This window comes from Lepidochelys kempii, chromosome 1 (assembly GCF_965140265.1).
Source record: "Lepidochelys kempii isolate rLepKem1 chromosome 1, rLepKem1.hap2, whole genome shotgun sequence".
NCBI classification, from domain to species: Eukaryota; Metazoa; Chordata; order Testudines; family Cheloniidae; genus Lepidochelys; species Lepidochelys kempii.
The window spans coordinates 209839708-209860877 of NC_133256.1; the positions used below are offsets into that span (position 1 = coordinate 209839708).

Sequence of the window (21170 nt, forward strand, 5' to 3'; positions counted from 1 at the left end):
ACACTTCTTGGGGAGAGAGCAATGAGATAATTGCTGAAACCCTGTGCTTCCCCTGCCCCCTTCCTTGGAATTCTAAGGCCTTTTGAAAGGGCTATCTGTATTCCCTCTTCCCTCCAGCCTGGGATTGTGGGGTGGGATGTGGGGTGCTCATTGTTTTAGTAGTCTGGGACAGGGAAGGGGGGTGGATAGCGCAACACCCCTCTGCTAGCGAGGCACACAGGGCCTTTGTACTAGAATCCAAGGCAAAGTTGTTTGCTCCTCTTCCTTACCCCACACCTTTTGGCAACTTGGGTCCCCCATTCTTCCCACCTTAGGACAGTGCTGCTCAGACCAGTGGTTTTCAAACTTTTTTTCTGGCTACCCAGTTAAAGAAAATTGTTAATGGCCATGACCCAACGGAGCTGGGGATGAGTGTTTTGGGGTGTGGGAGGGGTTATGGGCTAGGGCAGAGGGTTGGGATGCAGATTGGGGCCAGGAATGAGGGGTTTAGGGTGTGGGAGGGGGATCTGGGCTGGGACAGGGGGTTGGGGTACAGGAGGGGGTCAGGGCTCTGGGCTGGGGGTGCAGGCTCTGGGGTGGGGCTGGAGTTGAGCGGTTTGGGGTGCAAGAGAGGGCTCTGGGGTTGGGGGGTCTCAGGGCTGGGGCAGGGTGTTGGGATCTGGGAGGGGGGTCAGGGCTCTGGGCTGGGGGTGCAGGCTCTGGGGTGGAGTCGGGGATGAGGGGTTTGGGGTGTAGGAAGGGGCTTTGGGTTTGTGAGGGGCTCGGGGTTGGGGCACGGATTTACCTCTGGCGGCTCCTGGTCAGCAGTGCAGCAGGGGTGCTAAGGCAGGATTCCTGCCTGTCCTGGCACCACGGACCACACTGCGCCCCAGAAATGGCCAGCAGCAGGTCTGGCTCCTAGGCAGAGGTGTGCAAGCAGCTCTCCGTGGCTCTCACTCACAGGCACCAGCCCTCACCCCCAGCTCCCTTGGCCAGCGCTCGGGGCGGGGGCAGCGTTCAGAGCCCTGTGGCCTCCTGCCTAGGAGCTGGACCTGCTGCTGGCCCTTTCCGGGGCACAGCACAGCGTCAGAACAGGTAGGAACTAGCCTGCCTTAGCCAGGCAGCACCGCCGACTGGGTCGTTAATGGCCCAATCGGCGATGCTGACCAGAGCCACCACAACCCAGTTCCTTACACTCTGCAACCGAGTACTGGGTCATGACCTGCAGTTTGAAAACCACTGGCTCAGACAGTTAGTCTGTTAGACCTTAAAGCTCTGAGCACTTTATGTTGCTCCCTTCCCCTAGCAGCAGGTTGTTTGAGGAAGAAAGGGTGGGTGTTGGTGGGATCTGGGAGTGGTTGGCGTATAAGCTAATTTCTTTTCCTTTCCTGTCTGTATCCCCACAGATGTTTACTCCTATGATGAGGATGATATGGTGTTGGATCCTAGCCTGGCTGAACATCTGGCTCACTTTGGGATTGACATGCTCAAGATGCAGAAGGTGAGAGGGAAACCCCCAATCAAAACAAGGGGGTCTGAGTATCACAGTTACACCTGTTTTCCCTCAGGAGTTCAGCAAGGGCACCACTGCCAGGGTTCTGCCTCCCCAGCTGTCACCTCTCTTTGGTGGAGATGCGTGTGTCTCTCCCCGCTGACTGGGGTATCTCCAGGCTGAACAGTTCCCTTCCTTCACTGTGTTGTTCCCAGCATAAAACAGACTACCTGAGCAGACTGCTTGGTTTCTCTTCAGAGACTGATAAATGTGACTGCCCCAGTTAAGCTACCACACAGCTCTTTCTATGCGAGCTTATTTATTCTTAGGGCTAAAGCATTATGCAGAAAACACTAAAAGAAGCAGTACGCAGGCTAATAAGCTTACCAGAGATCACCCCAACTCTGATGTGGGTTCTGGCAGTGATTAGCCCTTCAGACCCAGCAGAGGGATCCCATCTGTGGTCACAAGTTCATAACAACCTCAGCTCAGAACTAATTCATGAAACACACTCATGAAACTCATGAACACACTCATGAAAAATTTAGTCCAACCTTTATACAGCTCAGAGGTCTCTGATCTGGAGTTTCCAGGAGCAGGTAATCCGCCAACAATGAGTTTTTCTCCCTAGGGTGTGGCTTCAAAAAAACCTCCCAAGTACCTCCAAGGAAACCCACTTCTCACATATTGTCCAAAACAGTTCTTTGAAGTTTGTAATGTTTCCCCAAGCTATGGACAATCCTACAATAACACACTATCAATCACATTTTTAATACGATGGACCTCCCAAATGAATTAAACCTAATTCAATAAGGTTTGTCTAGGATATTGCAGGCATTTGTCCTCTGTCACACTGAGTCCTCAGCTGGATCTGAGTCTCCAGTCACCAACCAGGGTGGGGGCTGTAACTCAGTTACTGTGCTGTGGTCATTGTGTACACAGCCCCCACTTCCTCTCAAGCAGAGAGCTGACTGGTTTCCCTTTCTTCTCCTACACCCCCCGCAGATTCATTCCCTTGTGGCTCCTATTCAGTACTCCAAGCAACAGGGCCTCCCTTGGGGAGATGGCTCCTCAGACTCTGACACCTCAGTGCTGGGGGATGGTTCCTGAGCTCCTTTTCCTTGCCTCAGACTTGCCCTCTTCCTCTTCTGCGCCCCCCCCCATCTTTCTCACCTTGGAATTGGCACCCCTTAGACACTTGCACACCCTTTCCATATCTTTCTCTCCTCCCCCCCAGTCATAGTTTTCACCAGACAGGATGAATTTAGCTTTGAAATATCTCCTGAAACTCTGTCTTTCTGGCCCAAAGTGTATCTGTGGCTCTTCTCTGAGCTCCCCCCCGGTCCATCTCTTCTCTCCACAGACAGACAAGACAATGACTGAGCTGGAGATTGACATGAATCAGCGCATTGGGGAGTGGGAGCTGATCCAGGAGTCTGGGGTGCAGCTCAAACCCCTTTATGGCCCTGGTTACACTGGCATCCGAAACCTGGGCAATAGTTGCTACCTCAATTCTGTGGTGCAGGTGCTGTTCAGCATCCCTGACTTCCAGAGAAAGTAAGTGAGCTAAGGGAAGGCCCCCTCCCCTCACCACTGCTCCAGTACTGTGGGTTACTTAGGCCATTTAGTCCTGGTCTCCATCCCAATTGCCCCAATTCTACCTGAACTCTGAGAGGAATTAATTCACTCCATCCTTTGTGGGGTGCTGAGATCTTACCTTCTGGGGTTGGGAGCCTTGTATAAGCCAGTTACCCTGCTGGATGCGGCTCTGTCTGCAGCTCCCTTTGCCTCTCTGGTTTGCTTTGCAGGTATGTGGACAAGCTGGAGAAGATATTCCAAAGTGCTCCCTCAGACCCCACGCAGGACTTCAGCACACAAGTGTATGTAGTGCTCTGAAGAAGGGGGATGTGGTATGGATTTGGGGTGTTCCAGTAGGGGGCCCTGTGTCCCATCCCATTTTTAAATTGCATTGTGTTGCAAGTAGGTCCCACTTCTTCTGAGATGCCAACCCCTTGTAGTCATCAAAGATCTCTGGAACTTTCCAAGAGTTGAGGTTTGACTAGGAGATTGGGCTTGATGGGCTAATGGGTCTAAGCCCCAGCCTCAATCTCACAACTGTATAGAGTGGCAAATGTCCTGCAGGGTGTAGTAACCCATGCTGCCCCTGGGAAACTCCTGGTGGGTGTAGTACTGCTAGCTGTCAGTGGAGGGTGTCCTGGGTCTGCAGCACAGACTTCCAGCCAGAGAGAGGTGTCTGAGGCCATGTCTACATGATCGATCTATCGGGTCTAGTGTAGACGCAATAAATCGATCCCCAATCACTCTGCCCTCGACTCTGACTCTGGAACTCCACCACAGGGAGAGGTGGAAGCGGAGTCGACGGGGGGCAGCGGCCGTCGATCCCACGCCGCGAGGACGCGAAGTGATTCTAAGTGATCTAAGATACATCGACTTCAGCTACACTATTCTCATAGGTGAAGTTGCGTATCTTAGATCGACATTCCCCCCTCCCCCTTCCTGCAGTGTAGACCAGACCTGAGAGAAGAGTATACTGGTTTAGGTGGGGGTAGTCCAGGGGTTCTCATAACAGAAATGTTGGTGACCACACTCTCAAATTTTCCTGAAATACTTAACTAACTTTGGGAAAAACAAACAAATATGCACATACACACATCCAGAGATTGGGTCAATTGCTAAAATGAGAGGGGGGTGGGCTGACTTGGGTTGGCAGGGTTGTGTGCAAGGGAATGGGAGTGAATTGGTGACTGGGGCTGTGTGTGAATGGGAGTGTGGAGGAGATGGGAGTAGAGGAAGATGGTAGGGGGAGAAATTGGGCCCAAGAGAGCACAATGAGGGGTTGATAGTGGATATCTCCAGTTATCTCCTGTCCACCCTGGGCAGTAAAGTGTCTGTCTCTCACTTTGGAAAATCTGATCAACCTGCTGGAGGGAATGGGGTGCAGTCTGCTTCCTGCTATCCCATGACTTGGGCCGCAACCATCACTGATTTGGAGGGATTGCATTCTGCCTCCCGCAGCCTCCTGTACAGAGTCACTTGCGGGGCTTCACTTCCTGTGCCAAGATGCTGCGAGATGTGGCTGGTAAACAACTGTTGCAGCCCAGTGCTGGCCACCTTTCTGTGAATGGCTGAGGCTGTCCCTCCACAGTCCTTAGCTCCTCCCTGGCCAGTGGGTGAGGCTCAGTTTTAAAGTTCTGTGAGGTGTTCAAATGGAAGATGTCAGACAGGGCTGGGGACAGCAGAGCAGGATGAGATAGAGGAGTCTTGGCTGGGTAGGAAGAGGGAGCTGGGTTAGTCGAGGTCAGCTGGGGCAAGTCCACGTGAGTTTCAAAGCTGGAGTGATTGAACTGGCTCCTGGAGTGACCAGGGTGTTTGGGTTGGAAGCAGCTTGGTACAGCTTTGATGGTAAATCGTCTGCTATTCCAGAGCCAAGTTGGGCCATGGGCTACTCTCTGGGGAGTATTCGAAGCCAGGCTCTGGAGATGGGGAACAGCAACTGGACCAGAACCAGAAGGTGAGGACTGGGGCCTCGCTACCTTCATGCGGAGGGAATGCACTAAGTGTGTCTGTGATGGTGTGGGGGATCCTCTATGGAGACTCTGTCCAGGGCGTTGACCCTAAAGAGAGGCAGGGTTTGGAAAGATGTACCCCAGGGCAGAGCTGTTGGGAGGCCATGCTCACTCCTTCCTCTTCCTCTTCCCCACCCCCCTTTCTTCTAGGGCATGCAGGATGGCATTGCTCCACGCATGTTTAAATCTCTCATTGGCAAAGGGCACCCAGAATTCTCCACCAATAGGCAGCAAGATGCCCAGGAGTTCTTCCTGCATTTCATCAACATGGTGGAGGTAATGACTGATCCACACTTTCTGAAATCCTGGGAAAGGGACAGCTCCTGTTCTGAGCTCCAGCAAGTTGAGGGCTGGCACCTAGGCTGGATGGAAATGCAGGGAGGGGGCCAGCATGCAGGTATTTTGAAGCACCAGGTTCACCAGAACTAACTTTTCAGGATACCAGTGAGTGACTGCTTCGGGAGAAGGGGATGAAGGTGCACAACTGCAGGGCCTTTTGTTCGGGGCTCACCCCCAGCCCCTGTGAAATTGCTGTTTGTAGACTTTGGGGGAGCTTGGAGTACCCAGAGCTTCCCCCTAAAAATCGAACCCTCTCCTTTGCGGTGGGAATGGGATTGGTTTCTGGAGACTGATGGTGCTGATTGAAGGGCTCCAGCTTGTACACTTGGACCAGGGACAGTGGAGACAGTTCTTTGTCTGTGTCCCATGTGGGGCTGCTGCTCCTGTGATTGGTTGATCTGGCCACCTTGATATTACTCCCATCTTCACCATGTTGCCCTTCCCAGAGGAACTGCCGCAGCTCAGAGAATCCCAATGAGGTCTTCCGTTTCCTGGTGGAGGAGAAGCTCAAGTGCCTGGCCACAGAGAAGGTGAAATACACCCAGCGTGTGGACTATATTATGCAGCTGCCCGTGCCCATGGATGCTGCACTCAACAAAGGTCAGTGGCCTGATGGGGACTGAGGAGGGGGCAGCAGGCACTGGGATCAGTGAGGAAACTCTATCTACTGTGCTCCTTTACTGGGGTTGAGGGGATCTCTCAAGGACCTGAAGAAGCAAGGTGTTCTGGAGCCAAATCCTTCTCCTTCATCACCCCATGGAGCTGGGCAGGGTGGATTTCCTCAGAAATGCTGTGGACAGGTATCAGTCACTCAAGTTAGGGATCAAACCTTTCCCCTGCCTCACCCAAGGCAAGGGTTGTGACTTAGCCTGTGGGACGTCAGCATAATGAAACCATCCTGATGGCTGGTGGAGATTGTGTGCCCTATGCACCACTCTAGGGAGCATGTCCTGATAGGCCCATCTAGCCTGGTGTCCTGCCTCTGGAGGTAGCCAACAGCAGGTGCCTTGTGAGCACCCGGAATCTGGACCTGACTTCTCTGCCTTGTCCCCAGATGAGCTGCTGGAATATGAGGAGAGGAAGCACCAGGCAGAAGAGGAAAAGCAGCCACTGCCTGAACTGGTCCGAGCCAAGGTGCCTTTCAACTCCTGTCTAGAGGCCTATGGGGCTCCAGAGCAGGTGGATGACTTCTGGAGCACAGCCTTGCAGGCCAAGTCTGTGGCTCTCAAGTGAGTGTGGTTTGGAGGTGCTATCTAGGATAGAGATCAGAGTGTGAAAAGCCCTCTTGGGAACCCCTTTCCTACAGTACCCTGGGCAGGGATGTTTCCTAGGGCTGCTCGTTCCCCTCTTAGAAATCCATGACTTGTCAACTCTGTGGGGTGGTTCATGAGCCTCTAGGCTCAGTCTTGTACCATTTTTCCATGGGGATTACAGTGGGCAGAGTTAAGGTGGCTGTGGGGTCCTCAACACTGCATGCAGTGGTACAGAAAACAAAGCAACGGAAAGCCAGAAAATTTGGCAGTGGTTTTGATGCCCCATTATCAGTGTTCTGACATTCTTAATTTGAGTTATGCTTTAAAGTATGCCTAGCCTAGGAGGGAGATATAGACAGCACTCTGTTGTTCTCCCCAGCCTTAACTTTCGTTTTAAAAGAAGTCTCCAGTTATTAAAGTTGGACAAAACTTTCAAAACATAAAATGAGCTGCCCCAGTCACTTCAGCAGAGCTAACTCAAATGCCAGTGGTGATACTTTGAATGTCAGATTTATTAACTATTTCACTGTCCAAAACACAGATCATAGTAACTCAAGGCAGTAATGAAGAGCTACAATGTCTGCTGAATGGCTGTTTGTTCTGCTGCCATTGGCATTCCTTTCCCAGTCAAGAAGGACTCAAGTCCAAGGAGCCTAGCAGAGCCCATGGGGGGAGATATTTTGTTATAGAAAAACTGAAAGACACCCCTTAGCAATAACAGGTCTAAAGAAATGTTGCTTTTCAAGTTGACATTATTAACATTCTACTGCAGTTTGGAGTAATGAGTTGTGTTCAAACCTTTGCTCACATCCAGTGCTGAATATACCTCATTCCTTCAACTATAGTTTAAAATGCATCCATACATGTTTGTTTTACCTGTATTTAATTAGAATTCTAAAATCTGTGGTGGCCTGTACCACATGACAGGGTTTGCGGGGGAGGGAGGAGTGTTTGATTTTCCTGGAGGTGGCCTTCACCCCAGAAAGTTTGGGAAATGCTAGGTTAAGCTCTCCTCCAGTCAGAGCACTTCCTCTGGGAATTGTTCAGGGTTTGGCAGGCTCAGTGCTGAGTACAGTGGGGTCTCTCCAGAGCCATACAGACTGTTCCCTCTGTATTCCAACAGTAGCTCTGGAATGTGCAAGACTCCAAATCCCCTTCCTTGATTTCTCCCTGAGCCAGCCAGTCTCCCCTAGCCCTCCTCCTCCCCCATTAACAAAGCACAGGGTAACCTGTCCAGACATGACTTGTCACTCTCTTTCAGGACAACCCGGTTTGCCTCCTTCCCAGACTATCTGGTGATCCAGATCAAGAAATTCACTTTTGGCCTGGATTGGGTACCCAAAAAGCTCGGTAAGGATAGTGAGGTGAAGCACGAAGCATCGGGATCAATGAGTCCCCAATGCTGCTCTGTGTAGCACGACCCCCATGCTTAGGCATTGGGGTCACTACTGACAGGCGAGAGCACTCCTTACTGCATTGCTGTACTGCTGCTGCAGAATGTCCCATGTGCATTCTCTACCCCAAACGGCTTATCTTTGAGGGCTGCTCATCCGTGCTCTTTGAGCTCACTGAACACGTCCCTGAGGGTCTGATCCAGACTCTTTTACAGATGTCTCTATCGAAATGCCAGAGGAGCTGGACATCTCTGCGCTGCGGGGGACAGGGCTGCAAGCTGGTGAGGAGGAGATGCCAGACATCGCACCTCCACTGGTGACGCCAGACGAGCCCAAAGGTAGCCTGGGGTTCTATGGCAACGAGGACGACGACTCCTTCTGCTCCCCTCACTTCTCCTCTCCAACATGTTAGTGACTCTTCTTCTCTCCTCCTCTTAGTGCCTGACTTACTCCCTCACTCTCCTCATCACTTGTCTCCCTAGCTAATGATTTCCTTCTCCTTTAGTCTCTCTCTTCCTGTTCCTCTACCAGTGACTGTGTCCCCTTGCATGCTCGTTGTACAAGGATGTTGCTGGCCCCAGTAGCCCTTTCAGCTGTAAGTTTGTCTGGGCCCATATTAGGAAGGAGTGGGAAGAGGAGCATGCACAATGCATCCAGAAGGTCTAGCTGGGAGAGAGGTTTGGTTGCACAAAGATTGGTGGCATGGTGAGAGGTGAAGAGGAGACAAAGCTCCTGAGCCATTGCTAGGGAGTGCCTGGCTCATGACTTTCATCTCTACGCCCCCTGCTTGAGGCCTGCGTGCTGTGGGGGGTAAGGACTTAGCCAAGGGACGGGCAAGGCTTACATGAGATTCAGCCAGGGAGGGAGGCTTGAGGTTTGCACAAGGTTGTGTGGGAGGGAGGGGACAGAACTCACACTAAAGGGGTGGGTGGGAGCAGGACTGCCAAGGCTCCTCTAATCTCTCTGTCCCTCCACAGCCCCCATGTTGGATGAGTCAGTGATTATCCAGCTGGTGGAGATGGGCTTTCCCATGGATGCCTGCCGCAAAGCTGTGTACTACACAGGGAACAGCGGGGCTGAGGCTGCCATGAACTGGATCATGTCGCACATGGATGATCCAGGTATGAGAACACATGACCATGACAAAGCCCTCCCACCTGGATCGATGTGCTATACGCTACAGTGCTGCCTGCTGGAGAGGCCAGAGCTAGCCCCTCTGAACTATGTTCTGTTTTCTGCTACAGATTTTGCCAACCCTCTGGTTCTTTCTGGATCTAGTGGACCAAGTTCCACCATCATCTGTCCAGACCCCCCTTCAGAAGATAGCGTGGCCACCATTGTCTCCATGGGCTTCTCCCGAGATCAGGCTATGAAAGCCCTAAGAGCCACGGTGAGGAGCAAGGATGAGATTACTGCAGGATTGCAGCCTTATAGGGCTGTGGCTGGTAACGGCATCCTCAGGGAAGGGAGGTGCTTAGATTTGAGGGGTTCCTGACCTGACCGTTTCCCCCTCTTCCTGCAGAGTAACAGTCTGGAGCGGGCTGTGGACTGGATCTTCAGTCACATTGATGACCTGGATGCAGAGGCTGCCATGGACATCTCAGAGGGGCGCTCAGCAGCTGAGTCCATCTCTGAATCTGTCCCTGTGGGTCCCAAAGTGCGCGATGGACCTGGAAGTGAGTCCCAGACACTGGAGGGCACAAGTTCTGCCCTCCTCTGGGTTCTGTAGGGGCAGTTCAGTTCCTGGGGATGGTGGTGGTGGTTTCTAACCATGGGGCCCCAGCCTTCCCCAGAGCTTTAGCCTCCCTAAACTCTTAGGTCTCTCACTGATCCCTGAGATTCTAGCACCTCCCAAGAGTTGATCTGGCTGCTGGGGCAATGTAACAGAGAGGAAGGGGAAAGGGTCTGTGCCCACTGGGAATCATCAGAGGGATGAATGGGAAGTGGTGTCTAGTCAGATGCAGGGGAGGAATAGGGGTGTCCTGCCAGGGAGGTAAGGAGGGCTCTGCTCCCATCCTTTGGAACCCCATCTCTGTGTTGCCTCTGAGATTGTTCTTTTCTGGTCTCCTATCAAAACACCTGGGCTCTAGCCAGCCAAATCTTTGTGGGAATTTATGCCCAAGCTGCTACACTACTTGCTGTAATGTGGAAAGCCCCATGCAGCAGATGTGTGAGCCAGGGCCTCCTCACTCATCTACTTCCCCCTCAAGCTCTGGGAGGTAGGCAGCAGGTAAGGCTGCCTTGAAGGAGCTATCATGTCTCCTCCTGCTTGGTTCACCAGTATCTCCACAGAGCTTGGGTCTAAAATTCTCTTGGCCTTGTGATTAGGCGGCTGCCTTGTTCCACCTACTCCACCATGAAACATGTCTTCTCAGCCATTAGTGCGGCCCAGACCTCTGAAGGCCTCTGTAGGGAGTCATGGGACAATAGCTCCTCTCTAGAGAGCTCTTCCGAGGGGCAGGAGTATCCAAGGGTATGTAACCCTCTCTGCCTCGTCTCTCTCTCTGACCACCTCTTTTTTCCTCTCTCCCTCAGAGTATCAGCTTTTTGCCTTCATCAGCCACATGGGCACTTCCACCATGTGTGGCCATTATGTCTGCCACATCAAAAAGGATGGCAGGTAAGAAGGGCTCGAAGGGACAAGAAAGAACCTAAAGGCAGCAGCTTCTAAGGATAAACCAGTATCATTCCGCCTTTTACTTCAGTGGTCTAGTGCCATTCTCCCTGTGGATCCACTGTCACTGAGGGAGGGAAAAGAGAGGAACAGGCCACCGTGTCATATAGGAGGGAAAGGTGGGGACAGACTTGCAGGTCAGCTGCAAGCTGATGGCCCTCATCTCTCCGTCTCTGTTTCAGGTGGGTGATTTACAATGACCAGAAAGTCTGCGCCTCTGAGAAGCCACCCAAGGATCTCGGTTACATCTACTTCTATCAGCGGATTCCCAGCTAGAACCCCCTCCTACTGTGTGCGGAGCGGGGGAGCAGGCTGCTGGCATGAGGAGGGGGAGGCAGTGACAATAAATACAGAGAAGCAGTGCACATTCTTTCACCCCACTCCCGCTGTGTCTCCACCTATGCCACTGCTGTAACTCTGGGGCCAGGCATTCCTTGGCTAATAAAACTGGGGGCTGGGGCCCCCCATGGACATGAGTGAAGAGGGGTGGGCAGATGGATTTGTTTCAATATAAAATCTCTCATTACCCCTTATCCAAGACACAGCCTCTAGTGCTTTGCTGCTTGGTGTAATTATGCCATCGCCCTTTCAAGCTGAAAGGGGAGGAGGGGGACGTGTGAGTGTGTGTGTGTGTGTGGCTTCTCTCCCTTGCCCCCCCCCTTCCCAGGAGGGTGCCATCCAGGAAATAATGTGGGCCATAATTAGCACCACTTCCTCTTTGTGTGCCCCTTAAATACCAAAATACACAAAGGATAAAATAAAAATCTGAATACCCCCTGGCTTCTGTCTGTCCCATATGTTAGTGGGGGGGCCCCGTCAGCTGGCGTATCTGAACTCCTTCCTCATCTAACATAGTGCTCAGTGTAACCCTGCCACTGGCAGTTCTCTACTTTGGCATATGAGCCCTTGTGCTAAGAAGCTTGGATGGGAGACCTCACTGCAAAGCTAGATGCTCTCCTGTCTTTGTAAGTACCTGTTGTCCTAGCATGTGGACAGTGACATGTGATGCAGGAGATGTATCTGTTAAAGCAGAGGTGAAAGATGGCTGTGCTACCAGTAGCTACTAAATATCCCATCAAGTGGGGGCATTTGCCCCTGGATTGTTCAGTAAGTTTGCAACTGTTAGGGTTGCTCATGCCTAAATACCCATTGCTTGAACAACCACCCTATGTGGCTCTGGCTATGATGATCCACTCACTTTTGTTTTCCACACTTGATTATTGGTGTAACAATGCGATCCCTTGAGAAATTAATGGGTACACAATGCAGCAGCCTTTCTGGTAAACACAGCTTTTGTTTTGTTTTCTGTAGTGGTGCGATAGTGAAAAGGGTCCAGGTCAACGTCTGTTCTCATTTAAAGCCCTACATGTGATGGGCCGGAATAATTCCCTCTCCCTTCCTTGACCAGTTGCTGGGGACGGTACATGATTGTTTTGTTCCTCCTTTTACAGGGTGAAAGCGCTATCCGTGTGCTTGTGTGTGCACGTAATAAAGTACAAAAAAAGTCAGGTTACTTTTTTGGGAGTGAAGTCTAGGTGCTTGGAGCTGGGAACTTGGTCTGGACTCCTGCGTTCTACTTACCCATAATGTCATGGGCATACCGGCCTAGTACGTTCTGGATGGTTTCTTGTCCTTGTGGAAGTCACATAAGGCTATCCTCTCCTTCCTGGCATTGTGCCCTCTTCTGTACACCCCACCGAGCAGGGACAGAGGCTTTTTATGTCTTGCAGATTGGGACCTGTCCTCTATGTTGCAGGTGAGCAGCTGGGATCAGAGTTGGGATTAATTCCACTCTCTGGATTCTAATCATGGCATCAAGGGAAAGACCAGCTTCCCAGCAGGAATTGCCAGGGCAGCTGATCATGAATCACAGTCTCTTAATCTGCTCTAAATTGTCCTCCTTGCTCTTCCATCCTTAGGGAAATTGAGCTCCATTGGAGGTGATGATGCTCCACAGCCTATGGAACACAGCAGCTCAAATATTTTTAATTCTGAAATAAGCCTTTCTAGGTGGGGTGATGAGCTAGACAGTGACAATGACAGTGTCCTTGTCCTCCTTCACTGAGGTGGAAAGAGACCCAGACCAGAGGAAGGCAGTAATAGAGCTGGGTGCAGAATCCAAGCCTGGATGCTGGGTTCCCTGCTATAACCTTTTAGCCCCCCTTAATGCCCCATTATCCATGGCTGCTTTAATGATGAAAGTTAAGGAGCCCCTTTTCCCCTCCTTCACCTTTCTCTCTGTTAATTCATGGGAGGCTCCTTTACAAAGTGTGGGATGGGGAAGGCTGTCCTTTCCCAAGGGATGGTGGTCCTTTCCCACTCAGCCCCTTCACAATGACTACCTGGGGAATAGCAGGCAGCGAGTGGCCCTAGGGCAAGTTACATTTGGCAGCTGTGATCCTTGCTGGTGCCAGGTATTGGAGATAATTAGGGAGCTCTGAAATTTGTTAGTCCTTCCTACTAGCGTCATGGATGATAGGGACAATTGTGGCTCTGCCCCTTTCCCCTATCAGTGCGAAGGTAAAGGTAGTGCAACTGCAGTTTTGACCTCTCCCCCCTTTGACCCACTAACAAGGGAACGGTGACGCATAGGGGGGTGGAGCTAGAGGAACGTTGTCACTCCATGAGGTGGAGAAAGTGCAACGCGTAGACGCTTCTCGGGGAGGAGCACGTGGAACGTACAGACAGATGTGGGCGTGTCTCCGGCTCACTTCTCTATAAAGAGGCTTGACCGGGGGGCTGCGTGCCGCGCGTTCAGTCTCCTTTGTGTTCTCGCTGGAGAGCGGTGTTCCTTCCCTCATGGCACCGAGGAAGTTCTTCGTGGGGGGGAACTGGAAGATGAACGGAGATAAGAAGATCCTAGGCGAGCTGATCCACACCCTAAACAGCGGCAAGATCCCGGCGGACACTGGTGAGTGGAGGGGGGAAAGGGTGTAGACCGGGAAGGTAGGAGGAGTAGGAGATAGGCTGGTAGGTGAGTGTCTCCTTGGGATTGTTCCGGAGTCTCTGCCTGCTGGGGACATTGCTATTAGCTGCCCTATTGGCCTCTGTGTGAGGGAGGTTGTAGGAGCCTGGCTTCAGCCCTGAGCATAGTACACCCCCCCCCCCCCCACTAGCGCATAGTGTCTGACTACGGCAGCCATATGTCCCCACCTGCCCGACCCCTACGATACCCCGGACTCTGACGTGCTGAGTCTATGGGAGCGGGGACAAGCGGCTGCTGAGTTAACCCGCTAACCAAAGCTGAGGGAGCTGGGGTAGCCAGAAGCTGTTTTGCAGCAGCCCCGCAGTGCAGCGGGCGGCCGTGCAGGCAGCTAGGGACACCAAGTCGCATGTGGAGCTCTCTGAGATGTTGCTGGGTCGCGGGAGGGAAAAGGAGACGCTGACGCCGCACGCCTCGGGCACGGCTGTAGGAGCCCTCGGCGGGTCTCGTTTACCCGCGCTCCCCGCTCATCCTCCTCCCCCTCCGGAGCTGTGCCCGCCCGCACGTACCTAATGGCTGGTTTCCTCCTGCGCTTGCCGAACGGGGAAGCGTCATGTGGCTGGGGCGGCTGCTGCTGCAGTCTGGGATCCCCGCCTCGCTGGAGGGATGGCTGCTCACGTGGTGAGGCCGTGGGGTGCCGATCACTTCCCGAGGCACCAGTAGAGGGAAGGAGGGAGACCAGTCAGGGATGGGAGAGGAGTTTGTCTGAGGAGCCCAGACAGTGGGATGGGGACCCTGTTATAACCCATCCATCTCTTCCCCCTCTCCCCTGAGTCAGAGCCTACCAGATCTACTCTGCCCTCCAGAGTATCATGGGCCACTAGCGCCACCCAGCACCGAAATGAGAGCAAAGCATTACAGCCCTCAGGAGACTGGACTATTGCATGCCCCATGAATAGGAAGGATTGAGGTGTGCCAGTGCCCCGAGGCCCCCGCAATGGCAGGGAAGTGATTAAGTGAGGTATACTGAGGTAATCCTGGCAAGTGACCTGCTCCCACATGCTGCCTCCGTCTAGTCTCCCAGCCTTCACTTGTCCATTTGTGCTCCCCACTGCTTGGTCTGCCACCATGCTTCTGCTGACTCAGTTCTGCTCTCTACTGGTAAGTATGAAAGGTCAAGTTTGTGTGCATTATGGCTCCACCCCAAATTGGGGAGGGGGGTAGAACAAGTGACAGGCCCTGAGATCCTTCTTCCTGAGATTCCCAGCTGGAACCTGGAGGGGGTGACCTGAGGTCTTCCACCCGACCTGAGCCAGACCCCTCCATCCATTCCCTGCAGCTCCTAGGTGGCAATGTTCCAAGCAGTAGGCCTCCAAGTTGGTCATTGGGTGAGATGAAAAAGAGAGGGCGCTGCACAAGTTGAGTTAAACTAGGCTTAACTTGACTCATTAAATTGTAACTGAAACGGACATGAGATACACGCTAGTTTAACTAAATCAGTTTAAAATCACACCTTTATTTAAGCTGGTGCAGCTTTTTATTTGGGCAGACCAGGCCCTTGTTATCTCTCCTTGCCCCAGGGTTTGTACTCCTGCAGATGGATCTCCTGTTCACCAGCTTCCCTTTGTGGCTGCTTCAGCTGGTATCTGTGTCCTCCAGCAGAAGCTTAGCTGGTCTCCTCCACCATCGTCTCCTTGCTGTCCTTTTGCCACCACCGCCATTGAAATATCCTCTGCCTCTGGATCTTCTGCTGCCCATCTCCTCAGAAAGGGCTAGGAGGCCCTGCAGGGAGGAGGGAGAACTGCTATTCTGGGGGAAGTGCTCTGAAGAAATGTCAAAGGTCTCTGAGGAGGCTGAGACCTAAATATGTCCAGTGGTGACTGAGCTAAAAATACCAGCTACTGTACTTGGTTTTGGAAACCAGATCTCCCTCGGCTGCAAAAGATCAAGGGGTTGGCCTTGGAGAGGAGGGGTGCTGGTGGCATCCTCTCTGTGCCCTGCTTCCGCCCCCGACAATCCCTGTATAGCTCCAGGTCCTCGGATAATTATTAGGTGCAGGGGAGAGCACCAGTAGCTACAACAGTGGCCCCTTCTGGGGAGGCAAGACTAGGCAGCTGCAGGCTTCCTCCCCTCTGCTGTCACAATGCTCTCTGCTGCAGAGAGGGTAAAGCTTCAGTAACACACACATGCAAAGTATGGCAACAATTCTTTCTATGTAATCATTAACCAGCTAAATGAACAAACTAAATAAATCTCTCGACTTAAAATTGTTCTGTACCCTTCCAAATGGAGGCCATTAGCTAGACTGCAAAGTCTCCCTCCCGAAGGGGTGGTCTCACCTAGTCCCAATGCACAAATAGGATGGCAGGGCCCCAGAGTATGTGCATAAAGGCTCTTATGAGGTGGTTACTGCATCCAGGTCCCTAGGGCTTTATAGATTAAGCGCCTGGAATGGTGCTTGGAAGCCTGTGCATTTAGTGGAGGTGACCAGACATGCTCAATGGAAGCGGCAGCCTTGGTTTGCACCTAATCTCTACATGTTTTTCCTTCACTTGGCAGCATTACTTTTGTCTCCTCCCTTCCTTATCTCAGCCATGCCCAAGACAGGCAGGCAAGCTGCCTAGAATGAGTGCAAAGGATACCCAGAGCGGAGTGTGTCTGAGTTTTAGAATTTATATTGACCTATCTACAGTTGCTCAGCGGTGTGATACCACTGGGAGCTGTAGCTATGAGAACCTAACCCCCGGTATAGCTGTGGCTAGGTCAACAGAAGAATGCTTCTATTGGTATAGCTACTGCTGCTCAGGGAGGTGGATTAACCACAGTGGGGAGAAAAACCCTTCCATCACTTTAAGAAGCCTCTAAGCTATGGAGCTACAGTGGCATAGCCACAGTGCTATAGCTGTGCCACTGTAGCCCCCGTAGTGTAGACAGGCCTGCAGTTGATGGCTAGGGAGCTCACAGGCTGATTTCCTCAGTAACTTGTCACATCACCTCCTATAATTATAAAATTGGTGAAGCAGCCTAACAGGGTTCCCTCTAATGTATTCCCTAGGGGCCAATACACTAGGGCTCTAGTACTCGGTGACCTTAGTGGCATTCCAAGTCCTTTTCATGGGGAGATAACTCCCAGACCTCTCAGTGCTGGGAAATAGCTCCTGAGCAACTTTCCCTTGTCTCCCTAGTTGGTCTCTATCCGGGCTCCTCCTAAACAATCCCCCTCCCCACTGTGCCTCTTGCCTTCTCAGACTCTTCATGCATTTATCATGTGCACACACAACCCAGTATTGGGTTTTATGAGCTTGGTAGATTTAGCTCTTTGACTCTACCCCTAAGGCAGAGGTCCCCAAACTGTGGAGCGTGCCTTCCAAGGGGGTCACAGAGAGGAACATTCAGGGGGCATCGGGGTGGCAGGGTTCGGGCCAGCCTCCATGGGGAGGGAGCGCCGCCCAGCCGCGCTTTGCTCCCAGCCCTGCGCTCAGCCCCTGACTGACCCCGGCCTCAGTTCCGTTACCCCTACGCACATTCCTCCCATCCCTCCCATGAGCCCTGGCTCTGGGGCACAGAGGGGTGCAGACGGGGTAAGGAGCGGGGCATGACCCTGAAAAGTTTGGGGATTACTGCCCTAAGGCTTTGTCTACACTAGCACTTTCGTTGGAAAAACTTTTGTCAGTCAGCGGTGTGAAAAAACCACACTCCTGACTGACAAAATTTTCAGACAAAAGCACTGGTGCAAACAGTGCTATGTCGATGGAAGATGCTCTCCCGCCAACATAGCTACCGCCACTCGTTAGGAGTGGTTTAATAATGGTGGTGGGAGAGCTCTCTCCCACCAGCATAGAGCGGATACACAGGAGACCTTAGAGTGGCGCAGCTGCAGTGGTGCAGCTGTGCTGCAATAAGGTCTGTAGTGTAGACACAGCCTAAGGCTTAATCTCTTCAGCCCCCTGAGCATTTCTGTGGCTCTTCTCTGGGGGTGAGGAGCCCAGAGCTGAGCAGATCATGCGAGGTGGGCTCTCCCCAGGCTTGTCTAGAGCAGCAGTTCTCAAACTTTTGTACTGGTGACCCCTTTCACATAGCAAACCTCTGAGTGTGATCCCTTTATAAATTAAAAACACTTTTTTATATATTTAACACCATTATAAATGTTGATACAAACCAGGGTTTAGGGTGGAGGCTGACAGCTTGTGACCCCCAGTTTGAAAACCCCTGGTCTAGAGGGATTGGTCTCTGGGTCTGCAGTCCCCAGAATTGCATTGGCCTACCTTGCACCCTACCCAGTTACAATCGGTTAACTTGCTGCTCCCCTCTCATTCTCAGCAAATGTAAATTCTGTCCAACAAGAACAGAATCCATGTCCAATTTCTCAGTCTGAAAGTTACATGGGGTCCTTGCTCTGCTTTTGTGCTATGGTGTAGAACCCCAGAGCTGTGCCCTCCCCTCTAGTCTATACAAACATTGAACTGAGTTTCCTCTGATACTCACCATGGGTCCCTTAAGAGAAGATTTAAACTAGAGTGGAAACGTCCCTGCTGTGTCAGTGGGTCTCCAAGTTTCAGTAAGGATAATTTTTTTGGAAGTGTTCTTACAGCTTGGCAGAGCCAGGATAAGCACTTGGGGTGGAGTTGAGGAAGAGGGAAGGATCAGGGGATGGAGTGGGGGGGAAGAGAGGGTTCAGCAGTTGGGAGAGGATCAGGTGTGACCTCTAATCCACCCCCATGAGATTAATGCTCTCTCTTGCCTTCCAGAGGTTATTTGCGGAGCCCCCTCCATTTACCTTGATTTCACCCGTCAGAAGCTTGACACAAAGATTGCAGTTGCAGCACAAAACTGTTATAAGGTGCCAAAGGGAGCTTTCACGGGAGAGATCAGGTGAGCCCACCATGGGGTGGTGGAGCTGAATGAACGTAGAGTCCTTAGGGGCCCTTCCCAGGACAGGGGCAAGACTCTAATCTTGCTCTTTTCTCCCCTTCCAGCCCAGCAATGATAAAGGACATCGGAGCCACCTGGGTGATCCTGGGCCACTCAGAGCGAAGACATGTTTTTGGGGAGTCTGATGAGGTGGGCCACTTTGGGATTTAGGGAAAAACCAGCTTTAACATCCCTGTGGTGGGGGACAGAGCTCCAGGTAGGACCTGTGAGTGTCTGGCTAACTCTTCCCCTTCCTGCTTCCAGCTGATTGGGCAGAAGGTGGCCCATGCACTGGCTGAAGGTCTTGGTGTCATCGCCTGCATTGGAGAGAAACTGGATGAGAGAGAAGCTGGCATCACAGAGAAGGTGGTTTTTGAACAGACCAAAGTGATTGCTGGTAAGAGTGGTGGGGGTTTTCCCTTTGGTCCATAACAGGGAAGAATATTTTTCTGTCGCTTTTCCCTCTGCTTTGGAGGGACCCCACATGTAAGATCTTGGGAAGTATATTATTATTTCTTGGTAACTTATTCCAGGAGGGCAACAGAGCTGGCTTTGTGTGCGCTTGTTTGGGGGCCTGTGTGAACAGCATCAGATGTGTCTGAATACCCAACTGCTCCTCAAACAACAGACAGCTCTGTATGTGCTGGATAGCCTCCCTGCTCCGCCCTCCCCAGTAGGTGGTGCTATATTTTGTCTCCCAAATAACACTTGCTTCCCTCTCCCCACCCCAGATAATGTGAAGGACTGGAGCAGGGTGGTTCTTGCCTACGAACCAGTTTGGGCTATTGGAACTGGTAAAACTGCAACTCCCCAGCAGGTATGAACAGGGTTAAGGAGCCTGGTGTCCATCTTTCTCATCCCCTTTCAGAGGGTCTCTAACTAAAAAACACTCTTTCCTCAATGTGGTTGGTGTCCCAGTAATGCAGCTCTGGTTTCATTACAGGCTCAGGAGGTTCATGAGAAACTGAGGGGATGGCTAAAAAGTAATGTGTCTGAAGCTGTCGCTCAGTCCACTCGGATCATCTATGGAGGTAAACAGCTCCTGGCACCCCTCCCTTTCCAGTGCATAACATTGTCCATTCCCTCTCTTCCCCTGCTCGTTTCTGCCTTTTGTCCCTTCAGTTGTACAGCTGTTCACTTGTTCTCTGCCAGGCCAGTGGGGCCACTGTGCTGCCTGAGGTAGTGCAGCCTAATATACAGAGGGGGTCTGGGACTCAGGAGACCTGGGTTCAATTCCTCACTCTGCCACTGGCCTGATGGGTCACCTTGGGCAGGTCACTTCACCCCATGCCTCAGCTTCCCCATGTGCACAATAGGGATAATGAAACTTGTTGCCTCTGAAAAGCACTTAAGATCTACAGATGAAAAATGCAGTAGAGTGTGGTGGGGGTATTATTATTACATATTAATGATACAGGCTGGACTCAGAGTGTGCATTAACTGCCCCCCTGTTTTTTGAAGGACTCTTCAATATCACAACCAGCTTTCCATGGAACTGTAATGATAGGAAAATGCTTCCCTTCCCCACTCCCACCCCCCATTCTTGTTCTGATCTGCAGGACCCCTCTTTTGGGTAAGGGGGGGAGGGGGCTGTGGCAGTGAACTAGCCACTCAGCTTGGTGCCCCGTAGATAGAATACAACAGCTTTTACCTATGCCCCAACCCCATAGCTAACCAGTCACTTTCCCTATCCCACCCACAGCATTGACCATGAATATTTAACCCTTGTTTGGAATCATGCCCACCTTTGTAGGTTCAGTCACTGGTGGGACCTGCAAGGAACTGGCCTCCCAGCATGACATAGATGGCTTCCTTGTTGGCGGTGCCTCCCTCAAGCCTGAATTCCTGGACATTATCAACGCAAAACACTGAACCGATCCAGAGTCCAAAAGGGAAAACCATCGTGGAAGGGAAGGAAGGAGAAATAAAGAAACTATAAGGAAGCTCACCCCTTGCCCCCTCACCTATGACGCCTCTCCCCCCATTCACTGTAACTGTTCCTCTTGCTAACTGCTGTCACCCTGCTGGATTCTGATTGGCAGAGAGCCTTTTTCCAGAAACAAGGTTTTATTAGTCTCCACCTCTTACCTGCCCTCTCACCCTCTTAAGTGGGCAAAACTCTGTGTAGGCTTGTGGGTGGGTCTGGCTGGCTGTGCCCATGTGCCTGGTAGACCAATCAGAGGTCATGGCCTGTCTGTCCCTCCCTCTCACCCATCTTCCTCTGTAGTGCTGTAATAAGGAGGTCACTTGGGCTAGGGAGAGGAGGAAAGGCTGCCTCTTGCACCAGGCAGCCTCTGGTTTGACCAGCTGGGAGGGAGTGCCTGGCAGCTGACATCCCTGTGAGGCATTGTCACTTTTCCATGTACCTTAACCAGCAGTGAATAGAAATAAACATGGCACCGGATTGTGTCCCAGTGCAGTCATTACTATTAGGGGTGAGTAAGGAGTGTGGCAGAAATGGAGTGTCTCCCTCAGGCAGGCCACAGCTGTATGGGGAGGGCTTCCTGCAGGATGAATGTGGTAGGGACAGTGTACTGAGCTGTTTCATACTCCCTTGCATTCCTTCCCCAGGGAGCTGGGCACTGCTGTGAGAAGTGTCCAGTATTGGAACTGCCACT

General features: G+C 52.0%; 2 protein-coding genes across 7 annotated transcripts in view; both read left to right on the forward strand.

Moving 5' to 3' along the window:
- Positions 1 to 12231, forward strand: part of USP5 (ubiquitin specific peptidase 5) — a 22393-nt gene extending 10162 nt beyond the window's left edge. For 4 of the 6 annotated variants that reach the window (XM_073311603.1, XM_073311615.1, XM_073311625.1 and 1 more), the window contains 14 exons: positions 1386 to 1480; positions 2835 to 3028; positions 3280 to 3351; positions 4916 to 5003; positions 5209 to 5334; positions 5844 to 5997; positions 6452 to 6626; positions 7912 to 8000; positions 8260 to 8451; positions 9022 to 9165; positions 9289 to 9434; positions 9567 to 9720; positions 10580 to 10664; positions 10901 to 12231. In XM_073311603.1, coding sequence (XP_073167704.1) covers positions 1386 to 1480; positions 2835 to 3028; positions 3280 to 3351; positions 4916 to 5003; positions 5209 to 5334; positions 5844 to 5997; positions 6452 to 6626; positions 7912 to 8000; positions 8260 to 8451; positions 9022 to 9165; positions 9289 to 9434; positions 9567 to 9720; positions 10580 to 10664; positions 10901 to 10994 — 1808 coding nt within the window. In that variant the 3' untranslated portion in view covers positions 10995 to 12231. The remainder of the gene's footprint in view (positions 1 to 1385; positions 1481 to 2834; positions 3029 to 3279; positions 3352 to 4915; positions 5004 to 5208; positions 5335 to 5843; positions 5998 to 6451; positions 6627 to 7911; positions 8001 to 8259; positions 8452 to 9021; positions 9166 to 9288; positions 9435 to 9566; positions 9721 to 10579; positions 10665 to 10900) is intronic. The other 2 variants (XM_073311607.1, XM_073311640.1) reach the window with 1 other exon arrangement.
- Positions 12232 to 13442: 1211 nt separating this feature from the next.
- Positions 13443 to 20956, forward strand: TPI1 (triosephosphate isomerase 1). Its single transcript, XM_073311753.1, has 7 exons — positions 13443 to 13629; positions 18390 to 18513; positions 18618 to 18702; positions 18817 to 18949; positions 19284 to 19369; positions 19496 to 19583; positions 20306 to 20956. The coding sequence occupies exons 1-7, from the start codon at positions 13518 to 13520 to the stop codon at positions 20422 to 20424; spliced, it is 747 nt and encodes a 248-aa protein (XP_073167854.1). The 5' UTR covers positions 13443 to 13517; the 3' UTR covers positions 20425 to 20956.
- The last annotated feature ends 214 nt before the right edge of the window (positions 20957 to 21170 follow it).